We start from the raw sequence: 17,533 nt of genomic DNA, 5'->3' as shown, positions 1-17,533 counted from the left end.
GGCTCCATCACTACGGGGGCATCATGGGGGCTCCACACAGTGGGGGGCATCATGGGGGGCTCCATCACTACGGGGGCATCATGGGGGCTCCACACAGTGGGGGGCATCATGGGGGGCTCCATCACTGCGGGGGCATCATGGGGGGCTCCATCACTACGGGGGTATCATGGGGGCTCCACACAGTGGGGGGCATCATGGGGGGCTCCATCACTACGGGGGCATCATGGGGGCTCCACACAGTGGGGGGCATCATGGGGGGCTCCATCACTGCGGGGGCATCATGGGGGGCTCCATCACTGTTGGGGCATCATGTGGGGCTCCACACAGCGGACTGGAGTCTCCTTGGGGGGTCAGTGGTGTAACAACACGAATGGTCCTGTCACCTGCTCTGCTAAATGTATTTTTAGAAGGATTATTTGTCTGCTGCATAAAGTCATTTATCTCTCCACGTGCAGATAAAATCCTCCACGTGAGCGGCAGCCGCTGGATCTTTTGCTCCTGACAATTAAAAGTGCTAATTTCTTATTCCAACTGATCCGCCCGGCTTGTAAATCTCTGTGGCGAAGCGGCTCTTGCTGGAAAAAGAAAAGGCGTTTCTGTAGGAGCAGCACATGAGAAAGCGCCGGGGCTCAGTCCTTATTTCTGGTAAGGGATATGCAGATTGGCCGCGGAGATATCGGGCTTCACCGGCGCTGAAGTCTTTATGCAGCTTCCCTCTTATGTGAACACCGTGAATAATCCCGGGCTCTTCCCCGCGGCGGGGTGCACATGTATCTGCTTTATCTGTGTCATATCCAACAGTCCAAAGCATCACCTGTGCGGATTCCCATTGCCTGGGGCCCCCATTCCCCTGCCTAATAGTTCAACGGTAATGAACATCAGACATGTACGCGACCTACTGGAGAGAGAGAGCTGCTGTGGAGAGATACTGACGAGAGAGCTGCTGTGGAGAGCTACTGAAGAGAGAGAGCTGCTGTGGAGAGCTACTGAAGAGAGAGAGAGCTGCTGTGGTGACTTACTGGAGAGAGAGAGCTGCTGTGGAGACCTACTGGAGAGAGAGCGCTGCTGTGGAGAGCTGCTGTGGAGAGAGAGCTGCTGTGGAGAGAGAGCTGCTGTGTAGAGAGAGCTGCTGTGGAGAGAGAGCTGCTGTGGAGAGAGAGCTGCTGTGGAGAGCTACTGAAGAGAGAGAGCTGCTGTGGAGACCTTCTGGAGAGAGAGAGCTGCTGTGGAGACCTACTGGAGAGAGAGAGCTGCTGTGGAGACCTACTGGAGAGAGAGGGCTGCTGTGGAGAGAGAGCTGCTGTGGAGAGAGAGCTGCTGTGGAGACCTACTGGAGAGAGAGCTGCTGTGGAGACCTACTGGAGAGAGAGCTGCTGTGGAGAAATACTGACGAGAGAGCTGCTGTAGAGAGATACTGACGAGAGAGCTGCTGTAGAGAGATACTGAATAGAGAGATACCTGCTGTGGAGAGCTACTGAAGAGAGAGCTGCTGTGGAGAGCTACTGAAGAGAGATCTGCTGTGGAGAGCTACTGGAGAGAAAGGGCTGCTGTGGAGACCTACTGGAGAGAGAGCTGCTGTGGAGAGCTGCTGTGGAGAGAGAGCTGCTGTGGAGACCTACTGGAGAGAGAGAGAGAGAGCTGCTGTGGAGAGCTACTGGAGAGAGAGAGAGAGCTGCTGTGGAGAGCTGCTGTGGAGACCTACTGGAGAGAGAGAGCTGCTGTGGAGACCTACTGGAGAGAGAGCGAGAGAGATCTGCTGTGGAGAGAGAGCTGCTGTGGAGAGAGAGCTGCTGTGGAGAGAGAGAGGGAGAGAGCTGCTGTGGAGAGCTGCTGTAGAGAGAGAGCACTTGTTTGAGCCTGTGGTCCTGAAGCCAGTTGTGGGTGACGAGCAGGAGCCTCCCCAAAGTGTGCAAGAGTCGTGTGAGCAGTGGTGGGTACAGGCAGTAGTTTCCCCATGAGTGTAGCGGGCACCAGTACAGTGCAGACAGTTGTGGCTTGTGAAGCTTGAAAATTCTGGCCCACCAGCCCTCTAAGAGCTGCGCTTCTCATATTGACACGTCTGTTCATGTTGCTGCTGTGGCCGGGCGGCCTTTAACATTGGCAGTAAAGTTGAGTTTGCAAGAAATCCCCTGTCTTTCTACTATCTTTGTTGCAACACACCTGCACTGGCCCTTACACCACCACCTTCTGGGGCCACCACCTTCTACTTTCTTAATGACTATGTGCCATGGGTCAGACTCTCTGCTGGGCCTAGAAGTTGCTGTATTCTAGCAGTGCGGAGACGCTACATGGCGGCACACAGCGTGCTCAGCGTCACTATTTCCTAGATGAAGTCAATATTTTCCGGATAATTAGTGCTCAAATAAGGAGATAATTAATGAAAGGTTTGATAAGACATCAGCATTTAACCTTGAATAAAGTTCTGCATAACGAAGTCCGAGGAGACGGCGCCGATCGCAGCAAACATCATTTTCGTGTTTGAAGAAGAGGACACCTTCCCACTAAGTAGCCATTATAGAGCGGAACCAAACAAATAAACCTCTAAAGTGTCTCCCTGGGACCCCATATCCTCCCATTTATATCAACAGTCTACTCCGAAATGACTGGATGGAGTGAGATGTCCGTCAGGCTCGCAATCTATCAGCGTTTGCACAGTTGGAACCTGGGTGGCGGGAGTTTTATGCGTCTGGATGTAACGTTCCCCCACCCCAGCCTCCTACGGGAGCCTGATGAGTATAAATAGAATCTTCGAAACGTGCGTTGTGGGGAGAGTGAGAACCGGCTCAGATAATTAGAAATAATGGCTGTCCATATAAAGGGGGGGGGGGGGGTTAACCCTTTTCTGACCGGTCAATGCCGGGCTCCAGAGATTAACCATGTATAACTGGACAGACGTATTCGGGTTCTGCATCAGATACTGACCTGGATGATCCACCAGATTGTCCGAGGACTGAGAGTCTAATAGAAAATCCCCAATTATTGTCACAATGTTTCCTGGGGTGACTGTTATTCTGCTGGACGACCCTGATCTCCATATAATCCCTGTGCCCCTCCTGTCCTGGCTGGATGGACACATGGAAAGTAACGGTGAGGTCACACCAAGGCGCTGGGGGTGATCAGAGGTTGGGCTCGTGTAGGTGGGGAGCAGTTTTTCATGTTTGGGTGTGGGCTCATCTTTATATCAGTGCAGGTGGCCAAGGGATTATCACACTTTGGGCTATGACCAGTAGATCTGTGGCCACCTCTCAGATTTACTTCATTTATCAGGTTTGGTATTAGTGCTCTAACATTTCTGGAAAGCTCCAATGGCTGTAGATGGCTCAAACACAATACATAAACCTGCTGCAGACCACAGTGTATCTCAGTGAGGCCGGCGAACCATGGACTGCTCTATATATCATGTACATGGCTCAAACACAATACATAAACCTGCTGCAGACCACAGTGTATCTCAGTGCAGCCGGAGAACCATGGACTGCTCTATATATCATGTAGATGGCTCAAACACGATACAGAAACCTGCTGCAGACCACAGTGTATCTCAGTGAGGCCGACGAACCATGGACTGCTCTATATATCATGTAGATGGCTCAAACACGATACGGAAACCTGCTGCAGACCACAGTGTATCTCAGTGAGGCAGGAGAACCATGGACTGCTCTATATATCATGTAGATGGCTCAAACACGATACGGAAACCTGCTGCAGACCACAGTGTATCTCAGTGAGGCAGGAGAACCATGGACTGCTCTATATATCATGTAGATAGTGTCACTGGTTGTGTACAGCTTCCGCCGTTGGTAGGTACCGGCTGCCGGGATATTGACTTGAGGATATTGGGGATCCTATAAACTCTTTATTCCCTGAAGTAGCACTAAGCCAAGGTGTAATTCTCATACAGGACCCTCAGCTGAAATTTGGAAAGCGGTCTTTGGCCATTTCCCCCTCCCCCGTTGTGGTTATTATAGGGAGTATTAAGTGTTACTGTGGAATTTCATTCATGTGGGTCATGTGAAAATCTTTGCTCATAGCAAAACCTCCAACGTCAGAGAATCCCCAAGCGAGGAAAGTTCCTCGGTCCCCTCCAGTACCCCGATACCTGCCTCCTGCCCCAACCTCATGTACACATCAGCCCACACCATCCCCACTCTGTTCCTTCTCTAACTTTCTTTCTTTGGGTTCCCTGCCTCAGAACTTCTTCCTCCAGGTTAACCCTTCAGATTCTTTTCTCAGGGGTTCGCCCTTCGAATCCCAGAACCTTGTGACTTCTCGCTGCTTCCTGCGGGATATTCTTCTTTGCTGTATCTGCTCTTACTCTAGAACAAGCCTTCTAGTCCTGGGCCAAGGTCACTTTGCTCTTTGGTCTATAGGAGTTTCACATTGTACTCGGACTATTAAGTATTAAGGGACAGTCGCTGACACCACATGTAAGATTCTAAAGGTAAAGTGGATTAATGTGAGTGTCCTACATAAAAGAGAAGCCATCCCAATCACCTAGAGCTCCAGGACTGACCCGAACCCTAATCCAGGATGGCAATCACCACCAGAGGAAGGGAACCACCCTAGGAGATCACTGCCAATAGCTGAACCTGCAATCAGACTACATCTCCGGGTCAGCCCCATCCTCGCCCTGCCCATACTCCAGCCCACAGAACCTGCAATCACACTACATCTCCGGGTCAGCCCCATCCTCGCCCTGCCCATACTCCAGCCCACAGAACCTGCAATCAGACTACATCTCCGGGTCAGCCCCATCCTCGCCCTGCCCATACTCCAGCCCACAGAAACTGCAATCACACTACATCTCCGGGTCAGCCCGATCCTCGCCCTGCCCATACTCCAGCCCACAGAACCTGCAATCACACTACATCTCCGGGTCAGCCCGATCCTCGCCCTGCCCATACTCCAGCCCACAGAACCTGCAATCAGAGTACATCTCCGGGTCAGCCCCATCCTCACCCTGCCCATACTCCAGCCCACAGAACCTGCAATCAGACTACATCTCCGGGTCAGCCCGATCCTCGCCCTGCCCATACTCCAGCCCACAGAACCTGTAATATTAGAAGTACAGATGATTCCTCTTGTTAAGGAGACATAATCTGGAGGGGGATGGGAGTTTGCACTGAAATGGTTAATTCATGTCCCGTTCTGAAGTAAGGACAACAATGCAAATCATGTCCCCAAATTCCCCACAGAATTCTCCGATATTTGTAACTCTCTCCCATGTCCTTCATTCTCCAGCACTCCTGTCCTAGAACGGTCTCCAGGTTCCTCATACATTGGACCTCTGTCCCTCACACATCATCTGGACCACGTATGAGCCTGTAATATTGTAGACTGGAGCCTGACCATTTCCACACCAGATACTAGAACTCCTTCTCTCCACGGTTTCTGACTTACCCACACAAGAGTCACTGCGTTCCTCGAAGCCGGCGCTGCACACACACTTCCCGATGGGGACAAGCCATTCTCCCTCTGCACTGCAGTACATTTTTGGGGTGTCCCTCTCCTCCGAGTGTCCGACACACTCTCCCCGTACCTCCACCAAGGAAGATGAGTCCGCTCCAGTAACTGCTTCTGAGAATGCGGCCAAGTTGCGCACCATGGCAGGACACTTCTTATAGTACACGCGCACGGACACAATGGCGATACAAGCCCCTATGTCCTGAAAGGCCAAATAAAATCCACGTCTACTCAGGGGTCCCACACCGCGGACTTCTGTATTAAGCTTGAGTCTCCGTACCCCAAGATCAACACTGGTGAAACTCTCATCTGCGGCTATTGTGTCAATCTTCAGGAACTGACTCTCTCGGGTGCTGGTGCCCAGGTCCCGGTCACTCTCCGTGTAGTACAAGTTGAAGGTCTCTTTACACGTCCCCAGTACCCCGGGCATACTGTTACAGTCTCTCAATGTGAACTTAATCTCTGCATACACCCGCCGGGCACCATCTCTTTGCACCCAGTTTGTCCGCAGCCAGTTGTTCTGGTTTGGAGCCATGACGTTGCAGACTTGGTATGTATGGATAGGGCTGAAGAACTCATCCATTTCATTGATGGAGTCCCACTGTGACAAGATAGAAGAATCACACTGTTAGTTTAAAGGAACAGTGTCATCACAAATAATTTTTTTATATGTTAAAGATGTTAGTGCTTTAATAAAAACGTTTATATTCATTTGTGTGTTTGTGTTTTACTGTTTCTTATTTTTACACTTTTTCTTCCCTATGGGGGCTGCCATTTTTTGTTCCATTTCTGTGTGTGTCGATTAACGACACACACAGACATGGAATACGGCAGCCACAGTCCCATAGGGACTGTGAACGGCTCCCGTCCCATTGACTGCCGTGTACGGCGTCTGTGTGGGAACTGCGCATGCGCCGCTCCCACACAGTCCTATTCGAAATTGGCGCCGTCCGGCGCCATTTTCCTGTGGACCGGAAGTCGCGGCCGGACAGTAATATTACTACTTCCGGTCGCGGCTTCCGGACTTGTGCACATGGAACAGCGGCAGCAAAGGGAGCGGACGGGCCGGAGGGAGCCGCGGCGGCAGGAGCAGGTAAGAGATTTCAATGTATGTTAGTGTTTGTGTGTGTTTACTACTGTATGTAAACCTACTACACTGTGGGTTACCTCAAAAAATGGCGACACACAGTGTAGGAGGTTAAACCTTTCAAACCCCTCGTTTATCCCGGCACTAGCCAGGATAAAGGAGGGGGGGATGCTGAGAGCTCACTAGAGCGAGGGCTTTTAACCCAATGTTGCAATGCTGCAATTTTGGGAACTAGCTCCATCTAGTGACCAAAAATGGGTAGTATTATAAATTAGAAAAAATTTATAATATTTCCTGTCTCTTGAAAAAAATAAAAAAAATTTGAACAATGTTTAATCACCCACACACTAAATGTTTAATTTTTTTAAAAAAAACATGTTTTTCTGGCAACACATTCCCTTTAAGGTAAATCCCATGAAAATCCAACAAAACTCTAGGGCTGCCCCAACCCAGATCCCAGCAGAACACAAATATTCCTTCATCATTCACACAAACCGATGGTAACTACTATGTTCAAATACAACATGACAGCCGATCCCTTCTCGGAATAGTTCTGAGCACCCCCTAGCGCTCGCCGCAGGCAGGAAGAATATTATCATTAAACCCCCTGGAGCAAATTTACTTAGACTGGCATTTTATACACTAGTCTTACATTAGAGCCCTCAGGAGTACGTCTTTGGCTTTCCATGTGCACAAAGTGAGATTTACAATAAGCTACTAACTGGCGTCGATTTCCGGTGTAATTGACACCAGTTTCTTGTTATTAAATATAGTAAATGTCTCAGCAGAATAGTGAGTGCAGCTCTGGAGTATAATACAGGATGTAACTCAGGATCAGTACAGGATAAGTAATATAATGTATGTACACAGTGACTCCACCAGCAGAATAGTGAGTGCAGCTCTGGAGTATAATACAGGATGTAACTCAGGATCAGTACAGGATAAGTAATGTAATGTATGTACACAGTCACTCCACCAGCAGAATAGTGAGTGCAGCTCTGGAGTATAATACAGGATGTAACTCAGGAACAGTACAGGATAAGTAATGTAATGTATGTACACAGTGACTCCACCAGCAGAATAGTGAGTGCAGCTCTGGAGTATAATACAGGATGTAACTCAGGATCAGTACAGGATAAGTAATGTAATGTATGTACACAGTGACTCCACCAGCAGAATAGTGAGTGCAGCTCTGGAGTATAATACAGGATATAACTCAGGATCAGTACAGGATAAGTAATGTAATGTATGTACACAGTGACTCCACCAGCAGAATAGTGAGTGCAGCTCTGGAGTATAATACAGGATATAACTCAGGATCAGTACAGGATAAGTAATGTAATGTATGTACACAGTGACTCCACCAGCAGAATAGTCAGTGCAGCTCTGGAGTGGGTGGAGTAGGACGTGTGGAGAGAGCTGCTGAGACTACCGTGCAGGCCTTGGATCCAGGGACTTTCCTTATCCTATCTGCCCAGGCCTCATACCATCTGCCTGGGCTTGGAAAGTACCCTGAGGGGGGTTCCATCCTAGGATGGAGCCTCAGACCTCTACCTCCCGGAGCATGCCAGCTGGCTGGGAATATGAAAACAGTCGCGGGGGTGAGGAGATCATCTCGGGGCAAGGCTATCCTGGCTCCCCCCGTGGCTGGAACCCTGGATAAGGGTATGGAGACGCGGTCCGGCATGGTGATAGAGGTGTTGTCGTCTGGAGAAGGACCAGCACTGTCCGGACATTTGGATGATGGTCGTGTGGAGGAATGGGGACAGCTGAGGACCGGAGAGACGGTGGAGAACTTCAGCTCCCGTCTGGCTATGCGGTTGGAGGAGTATCGGGACCTCAGGAAGTCGCTGCAACGGCTCCGTGCGGACTTGGCGGTCGCCAGAGGAAGGGCTGCAAAATGCACAGGAGGTAAGAGGTCCCGATACCTTTTAAATGTGAAATCCTTGTTGGAGGAAATAAAAGAAGTGGAAGAGAGACGTGAGGAGATTTTGGCAGGCGGAGGGGTGTTTGGTGAAAAATTAAAAAATGAAGAGAGGTTTGCCGAGATGGCAGAACCTATAAAAATAGAAAGTGTGGAGGAAGACAGCAGAGCCCCAGACACAACAAAGGAAATTGTGGGGGAGAAAATGGAGCATGAGAATGCAAAGTCCAGAGAAGGCTCAGATTCTGAGGCACCCAGGAGCAGTGAGGAGGAGGAGGGTGGACTCACAGCTGGGAGAAATCAGGAGAGTTTTGATACTGACAGTGAGCGGCCTCCAGGATTACTCACTCAGATCCGTAATGTGGAGTCGCCGGTATCCTTCCAGGGATTTTGTTTCGGTGCGGAGTTACCCGCAGAGGAGGAAAAGCAAAAGAAAAAAAAATTTAAGAAGAAAAAAAAGACAAAGGAAAAAAAATCTGCTGAAGGTTCATTTAAAATGGTGTATACAGCAAGATCCTTCCTGTGCTCTGAGCCTGATGAAAGTCAGGATCAGGGCGCAGGTCCCGCAAGACCCCCAGCTCAAGCCTCTGCAGTGGGGCTGGAGCGGGAATGCGGGGAGAGTGTTACGGGTCCGGCATTAGAACACGTGGTGGTCAAAATGGCGCCGGACGCCAACCCCTGCAAAGGGGGCGGTACTGGTGGCCTGGTGACGCCAGGGGGTGTGTCCCCGTGTCCGGTTAATGGCGAGCCCGGGAAACTGGTCTCTGATGCGAGTCAGCGGTCTGGAGAACGGGTAAACCAGAAACCGGATGTGGTGTCTGAAAGCCGGAAGTCTGTCGGTGTCGCAGTAAAGCCGTCAGACGTTCCGGACAAGGGCGGTCACAGAGGGGGCTCCGGCTCTGTTGGCCACTCCTCTGTGGGAGGGGGGAGTGGTCCGGCGCCGGAGGCGGCTCCAGTGACGTCAGTGGCTCCTTCGTCCGCATCGCTGAAAAGTGGTGTAGGTGAGAATGGGGCTGCTGGCGTCGGGGGCGACGGTGGCCCCTTTCCCAAAAATGTTCAGCACTCAGAACAGATGGAGGTTAATGAGGCGGAGGGCACAGCAGGGACACCGCTTATAACATCTGGTGGCGTCCCTGCAAAGGTGCCTGATGATGCGGAGACTGAAGCAGTGTCTACCCACACAAAATGTACAGGAAAAATACATAACATAGAACCAGGCCTGGCCAGAAGGATGACTGCAGGGGGACCTGGTGGGTTAAATGAAAAAGTTGTGGCTGTGGATGTGGAAACTGCTGGGGGTATGCAGGTGTCTGTAAATAAAGTTGCTGGAGTGTCTGCTGGTAATGGGGTGTTGAGTGCGCTGTCTGTGGGTGGTGGGGATGGGGTATCAACCAGGGGCAATGGGCCTGGCGCTCCTCTTGCTGTGACATCCGGCAGGTCTTATGCTGGTGTGGCAGCGGGGGGACAGCGGGCCCACCCATCTTCATCCTCAAGGTCCGGGGACGGTAACTTGCAACAACGTCTCTTGGACGCTTTAAGAGAGGGAAAGCAAACCCTAACCATAGGGGGAGTGCAGAAGGACCTGTCTTTCTGGATAGACAGATATGGTCTAAATGCCTTCCGAGAGCAACGAGGAGATCAGTGGTCGCTCCCAACAGCCGGGCAGGCTGTAGCCAGGAGGAATGTGGTCCGTCTCCGGTGGCGTGGCAATGATGCGTGCCCTCCCAGAAAGAGGGTGGTGGAGCTGCTGCTGGGGATGGGCTTCAAGGCGAGTGACATCTTTGCCTTGATACATCCTCATGGCTCGGTCGAGTTTGACATCAGCTTTGTTCACCTAGGGGGCCCTGAGGTCTTCTGGGGGAACTACGAGCTGATGAAGGACGAGCCTGGCTGGCGAGACTTTGCTGCACAAGCAATTTCTCGCCAAAGTGGTCCCAAGAGAGTGACCGTTCTTACCCGTAACGAGTCACTCTCTTGTATTGATATCATGACCTGGTTGGGAAGGTACGGAGAGGTAGTAGAGATGCCACGGAAGAACATGGATGAGTTTGGCATCTGGTCAGGGGCCTGGACGTTCATGGTTAAATTAAAGCGTCTGGGACAGACGGTGTCCCACATACCATCGTCTGCTTTCCTGGGAAGAGATCGGATCCTTGTCTTCTACCAGGGGCAGCCGAAGTTGTGTCACCGGTGTGGCGACCCCTCACATTTGAGTGCAGGCTGCAAGGTGCAGAAGTGTGCTCATTGTGGGGGGATTGGTCATCTAGCCGCATCGTGTGACCGTATTCGGTGCAACCTGTGTGGTGACTTAGGTCACCCGTTCAGTCGGTGTCCTCGCTCTGTTGTCAATGCTTGTTCCAAACCTGCGGAGGATGAAAGGAGGGAGGCCTCCGTGGGTGAGGGTGCGGGCAGGGACGATGGGGCACAGGGGCAAGGGAAGAATGCAAAGAAGGGTCCCCCTTCTCGCCAGAGAAGAGCGGAGAAGCGAAGGAAGGAGAGGATTTGGAGGGCGCTCCAGGAAACTGGGACAACCTCTGATTCGGATCTGGATGCCCCCCCTGAATCTGATGCCCCTGGGGAGGCCGAATTGAATGGGGAGATGAGGAGGATCCAAAGGGAGCAGAGGGCTGAGGACTCTCAGTCCTCCCACTATGAAAGTGTGGGAGAGGAAGAGAGGACTCAGCCTACAGCAAAAGGGACACCGGGCAAAACACAAGGGCCAAATACATCTGGCCCCGCCCTGGCCCAGGAAGGTAAATCCTGTACCCCCCTGGTGCGCTCTACTGATCGATACCATGCTCTCGTGGACATTCCAGCCTCTCATACTAAGAGGGAGGGCATGGTAGGGCACCCTAGAGTCGTTGAGCCTCCCCTGCTGCAGGGGCCGTTGCCCCCAGAGGGGGAGCTTGACCCGGTACTTGGGGATGAAGATGGGAATAGGGTGGTGAGTATGGACTCCTCAGTTTGCAAGAAGCGAGGCAAAGAAGGGGGGTCCTCATCAGATAGAGGGGGGGGTGGGAAGAAGAAAGCCGTCTAACTCAAACATCCATGATGGCGGCACCCACTCCGTTGACGCTGGCATCAATTAACGTTGCCAGCATTAAGTCAGATAGGGCGAGATTTGCAGCCTTTGATTTTCTTGGCCGAGTTGAAGCCGACATTTTGTTTTTGCAGGAGACCAGGCTGTCACTTTTGGCAGACGTCGTTAAATCTAGGAGGGAGTGGCGACGCGGGCCCTCCTACTGGTCTCTTGCGGCTGAGCCCTATAGCGGAGTGGCGGTCCTTTTCACCGCACCGGTAACATGCCGACGGATGATTGAGTTAGAAATGGGGAGGTGCTTGATCTTAGATGTCCTCATGAGGGGACAGGAATTAAGACTAATCAATATATACGGACCCCAGAGCAAATGGGACCGTAAAAGTCTCTTCATGAGGATTAAGCCTTTCCTTTTTACAGGTCGACAAGTTATCTTTGGAGGGGACTTCAATACTGTCGTGAGGCCCCGAGATAGAGGAGGTTCCGGAGATAAAAAATTGACCTATGATAGTGTAGCATTAAAAAATATAGTTAGCGATGCTCGCCTGGTGGATATCCACATCAGGCATACCCCAGGCCACTCGGGTTTCACCTATCGTAGAGGTAGTTGTAGGTCTAGGATAGACAGGTTTTTTTTGAAGGAGGAAGCCATCTCTTCACCAGTGTCCGTTGTTGAGGTGGAGTTCTCCGATCACTGTATGATTATTTTCTCTTTGAACATTGCAGAGTCCCTCCAGATGGGAAGAGGTATATGGAGGCTGAATTCTACTCTCTTGGAAGAAGCGGAGATAAGACAGGCCTTTGAGGATTTTCTTCAGAGCCAGGTACCTTTGTTGGATCTCAGTGGTACTAAGTCTGAGTGGTGGGAGTTGTTTAAAGTCCGGGTGGCAGGATTTTTCCGCAGGCTCTCGAGCCTCAGGTCCATGAGTAGGTACCGCCTATATCAGGAACTGAGGAGGAAACTCGAACATCTGGTCTCAACCGGGGGTAGTGGGGAGGAGATCTCCGTGGTGAAAGCTTTGCTCAGGAGGTGTCAGTATGATAGGCACACATCTTTAGTTCTTGAAAGGAATTTCGGGAGGTACCGCTCGCCCGACCCCTACAGGAACTGTAAGATGTCAGTGAGTCGTAAGGTTGTGACAGGACTGATTGATAGTACAGGATCTCTGAAGAGATCCAAATCAGGGATCTTGGAGGTCGTCAGATCCTTCTACTCGCACCTCTTGGGGAAGCAAGATCCAAACCGAGACGAGATGTCGGCTTTCCTGGCTGAAACCATCCCTGAGCCAGGGGTAGACCCCTCTCTCGGTGTTTTGATAGACTCGATCAAGGAAGAGGAAGTGGGATTGGCGATTGATGGGCTTGCCCTCAAAAAATCGCCAGGGCCGGATGGCTTAACATCCGAGTTTTATAAGACTTTTAAAGGAACCCTAGTTCCCCTCTTGACTGAGGTGTTTAATGAGTGCCTTTCCTCGGGTACTTTGCCAATGTCAATGAGGAGGTCGGCCTTGATCGTTTTATCGAAGGGTAAAGACTCGACCCGTATTGAGAATTGGCGTCCCATAGCGCTGCTCAATACGGACAGAAAGGTTCTCGCAAAGGTGCTGTTTAATCGGCTGGTGAAGTTTGCATCCCGGCTCCTTTCGCCAGTCCAGCATTGCTCTGTTCCAGGCCGCAGCACATTTAGTGCTGTCCTCAGTGTCAGAGAGGCAGTGGAGCAGGGAAATTCTGGTCGGTGGGAGGGGTACATCCTGTCCTTGGACCAGGCCAAGGCTTTTGACCGGGTGGACCACGAGTACCTCTGGTCGGTCCTTCTGAGGTACGGCCTACCGGGGGGGTTTGTCAATTGGCTACAGACCTTATACACTGGGGCTGAGACTTTTGCGCTGGTGAACGGTTGGGTTGGAACCCCCTTTGAGGTTGGGTCTGGTGTCCGCCAGGGTTGTCCCTTGAGCCCTTTGCTATATGCGTTCGCAATTGATCCTTTTCTTAAAAGGATCGATCGTGGGCCATTGGCGGGAGTCGGGGCCGGCCTGGAGGGGCCGGAGGCCACTCAGAGGGTGGTTGCGTACGCAGACGACGTCTCTATTTTTGTCTCCTCGAGAGGGGAGGCAGAGTGGGTGATGTCGGAAGTGGAGCGTTACTCATTGGCATCTGGGTCCAAGATCAACCGGGATAAGTGCAAAAGTCTCTGGCTGGGAGGAGGAGATCCTGGTTTTGATCTCCCGGACACCCTTCCAGAGCCTCAGGGGTCTGCTAAGATCTTAGGAGTCGAATTTGGCACGGGTGATTACCCCAAGAAGAACTGGGAGGATAGGCTGAATCCAGTTGCCCAGAAGGTCGACCAATGGAAGGGTTGGTCCTTAACCCTGAGGGAAAGGGTTCACTTGGCCAAGGCCTACCTGGTGCCCATGTTGCTTTACCTGGGCAGTGTGTGCATCTTGCCAGAACCTCTCTGGACTCGGGTCTATAGCCTGTTCTTCCAGCTGTTATGGGGGAACAGGCTCAACCTAATCAAGAGGGAGGTTACTTACCTACCAAGGACACTAGGCGGGTTAGGTATGGTTAACCCGGTGGTGTTCCTAGTGAACACCTTTGTTAAGATCAACCTGGCAAACCTCTGGCAAGAGAGGGCTCCTTGGTGGATATCCTCCTGCAGGGGGTGGTTTCGGCCTTTCTTCCAGGAATGGGAGAGAGGAGGGCAAGTGAAAGACCTGCGTACACCTCACGGACATCTCCCGGCTTATGCCACCCTGGCGCTGAAGATTGTTCGCCGGTGGGGTCTGGAGGTGTGGGAGATCAGGACCATGTCGAGAAAATTTCTTGACAAGAGGGTCCTGATGACCCACTTCCAGAAGCCCCTGGCGCTCAAAGACTGCCCAAGTAGTGACCTCGGGGTGGGATTAAAACTTTTAAATTCAGCGAGGATTCCCCAGAAGTTTTGGGATCTGGCTTGGCGTTGCTTCCATGGGAGACTGTATGTGAGGGACAATCTAAAGTGCAGAAGCTCTGATGATCGGGATTGCCCCCGGGAGGAGTGTGGCGGAGTGCTGGAAAGCATGGAGCATTTCCTGCTTCATTGCCCTTTCAATACAGAGGTATACAAAAGGGTGGGAGCCTCCATTGGTTGGCCAGGCCTAACCAGCCTCTCCTATGCTGGGTGGGCCTATGGAGTGTTCGGAGACCTCGGTGGTAGGGACCATTGCACCTTGTTTCTAGTCAGTATAGTGGTCAGGCACTTTATGTGGAATGCACGATGTCTAGTTTCTACCCAGAAGAAAATCCTCCTAGTGGATGAGGTTGTTAGCAATATCATGGGTGACCTGGTGAAGGTGCATTCTTTGGAGGTTGGCAGATTGGGAGCATCCAAAGCCTCTCGTCTTTGGAGGGGCTTTTCCTTTTGGGTGCCTTAATGTGTCTGCCTTCATGAGGGAGGGGGGGGGTCGTCACCGGTGCTCAACTGGAGGTGGGGGTCTGCGTTCCGCTGAGGCACCAAAAAAAAAAATATAGCGATAGGGCTCGGAATAAGGGAAAGGTGAGGGTCAGCATAGGGTCAGCTTTCAATAGGGTCAAGAAAGGGCTAGTAATAGGGTAAGGAGATAGGGCAAGTGATAGGGAGGGTGCAGCGGTGGACGTGGTACCTTGGCCTCTGGGGGGGTGCTGGGGGGGGCTTTCCCTTCTCTCTATCTGGTGATGGGCTAGGTAAGCACTGGAAGATTTTTGTTTTGTTTAGGATTGAAATGGCAGGAAAAAGGTTTACAAGCGACCGAACTTGGTGCTTTCGGGTACGGTGTATTTTGTATATGGTTTGGTATTTGGACAAGTTGGTGACGTGTATTGTATTATATTGTAGAAATGTTGTTAGAATAGGGATAGACTTAAGGGGGTTAATAGATAGGTTGGGAGGGGGTCGGGGGGGGGGTTTGCCTGACCCAGCCCCGGACTATGCGGACATGGGAGGACATGGGGCGGGGGGCTGGGCTGGGGTGTTGGGTGTGGTGGTGGGGGCCAGCATCTGGACTATGCGGATGTGAGAGGACATGAGGCGAGATGCTGGCTGGGGTGGTGGAGTTTAGGTAAGAAGGGTAAGGTTAGGGAAAGTCAGGATGTGTATAGTGTGATAAAAAAAAAAAAAAAAAAAAATTGGGATTAGTATTATTATATTTTGGATTGTTTTTGTTATTATTATTATTATTATTATCATCATTATTATGTTGTTTCTTTAGGCCCTTGGGTGACGCGGGTCGGGGGATTTTCTGTTAGTACTTTGGATGACGTTTATATGATGTTTGTATATATTCTAGTTATTGTTTAGCTTCGGATGAAGTGTAGATGTAAGTATATAAGAGTGGGGTGTATGTGGCCGGGTCTGGTATCGTTTTCTCTTCTCATATACAGAGATGTATAGAAGAAAATTTGTTTATAAGAATTTGGTTGTGACTTTTTGGTTATATGGAATTAGTTATGTATTTGTTTTTCAGTTTATGTTTTGTAAATTTATATAAAATAAAGAGATACAGGATGTAACTCAGGATCAGTACAGGATAAGTAATGTAATGTATGTACACAGTGACTCCCCCAGCAGAATAGTGAGTGCAGCTCTGGAGTATATTACAGGATATAACTCAGGATCAGTACAGGATAAGTAATGTATGTACACAGTGACTCCACCAGCAGAATAGTGAGTGCAGCTCTGGAGTATATTACAGGATGTAACTCAGGATCAGTACAGGATAAGTAATGTAATGTATGTACACAGTGACTCCACCAGCAGAATAGTGAGTGCAGCTCTGGAGTATATTACAGGATGTAACTCAGGATCAGTACAGGATAAGTAATGTAATGTATGTACACAGTGACTCCACCAGCAGAATAGTGATTGCAGCTCTGGAGTATAATACAGGATATAACTCAGGATCAGTACAGGATAAGTAATGTATGTACACAGTGACTCCACCAGCAGAATAGTGAGTGCAGCTCTGGAGTATAATACAGGATGTAACTCAGGATCAGTACAGGATAAGTAATGTAATGTATGTACACAGTGACTCCACCAGCAGAATAGTGAGTGCAGCTCTGAGGTATAATACAGGATATAACTCAGGATCAGTACAGGATCAGTAATGTAATGTATGTACACAGTGACTCCACCAGCAGAATAGTGAGTGCAGCTCTGGAGTATAATACAGGATGTAACTCAGGATCAGTACAGGATAAGTAATGTATGTACACAGTGACTCCACCAGCAGAATAGTGAGTGCAGCTCTGGAGTATAATACAGGATGTAACTCAGGATAAGTAATGTAATGTATGTACACAGTGACTCCACCAGCAGAATAGAGAGTGCAGCTCTGGAGTATAATACAGGATGTAACTCAGGATCAGTACAGGATAAGTAATGTATGTATACAGTGACTCCACCAGCAGAATAGTGAGTGCAGCTCTGGAGTATAATACAGGATATAACTCAGGATCAGTACAGGATAAGTAATGTAATGTATGTACACAGTGACTCCACCAGCAGAATAGTGAGTGCAGCTCTGGAGTATAATACAGGATGTAACTCAGGATCAGTACAGGATAAGTAATGTATGTACACAGTGACTCCACCAGCAGAATAGTGAGTGCAGCTCTGGAGTATAATACAGGATATAACTCTGGATCAGCACAGGATAAGTAATGTACTGTATGTACACAGTGACTCCACCAGCAGAATAGTGAGTGCAGCTCTGGAGTATAATACAGGATGTAACTCAGGATCAGTACAGGATAAGTAATGTAATGTATGTACACAGTGACTCCACCAGCAGAATAGTGAGTGCAGCTCTGGAGTATAATACAGGATGTAACTCAGGATCAGTACAGGATAAGTAATGAGATTATTTGGCATCTTTAACAATCATTTATGGATAAAATATTTCATCTCCTCAATTATCCGTTTTTCATAGATGCAATTCTTGTGCATCCAGTTTATATTTAGCCCCCCCCCCTTCTGTCTTCTTGGACGTTTTACTAATTTCTA

General features: G+C 50.2%; 1 protein-coding gene across 1 annotated transcript in view; it reads right to left on the bottom strand.

Moving 5' to 3' along the window:
* Positions 1-17,533, bottom strand: part of LOC142699462 (ephrin type-A receptor 8-like) — a gene marked incomplete at its 3' end in the record, with an annotated part of 80,368 nt that overhangs the window by 39,306 nt on the left and 23,529 nt on the right. Inside the window, exon 3 of the mRNA XM_075848052.1 lies at positions 5,401-6,064. Within this exon, the coding sequence (XP_075704167.1) occupies positions 5,401-6,064 (664 nt within the window). The remainder of the gene's footprint in view (positions 1-5,400; positions 6,065-17,533) is intronic.

This window comes from Rhinoderma darwinii, unplaced genomic scaffold (assembly GCF_050947455.1).
Source record: "Rhinoderma darwinii isolate aRhiDar2 unplaced genomic scaffold, aRhiDar2.hap1 Scaffold_1586, whole genome shotgun sequence".
NCBI lineage: Eukaryota > Metazoa > Chordata > Amphibia > Anura > Rhinodermatidae > Rhinoderma > Rhinoderma darwinii.
This window is presented reverse-complemented; position numbering and strand designations above follow the sequence as displayed.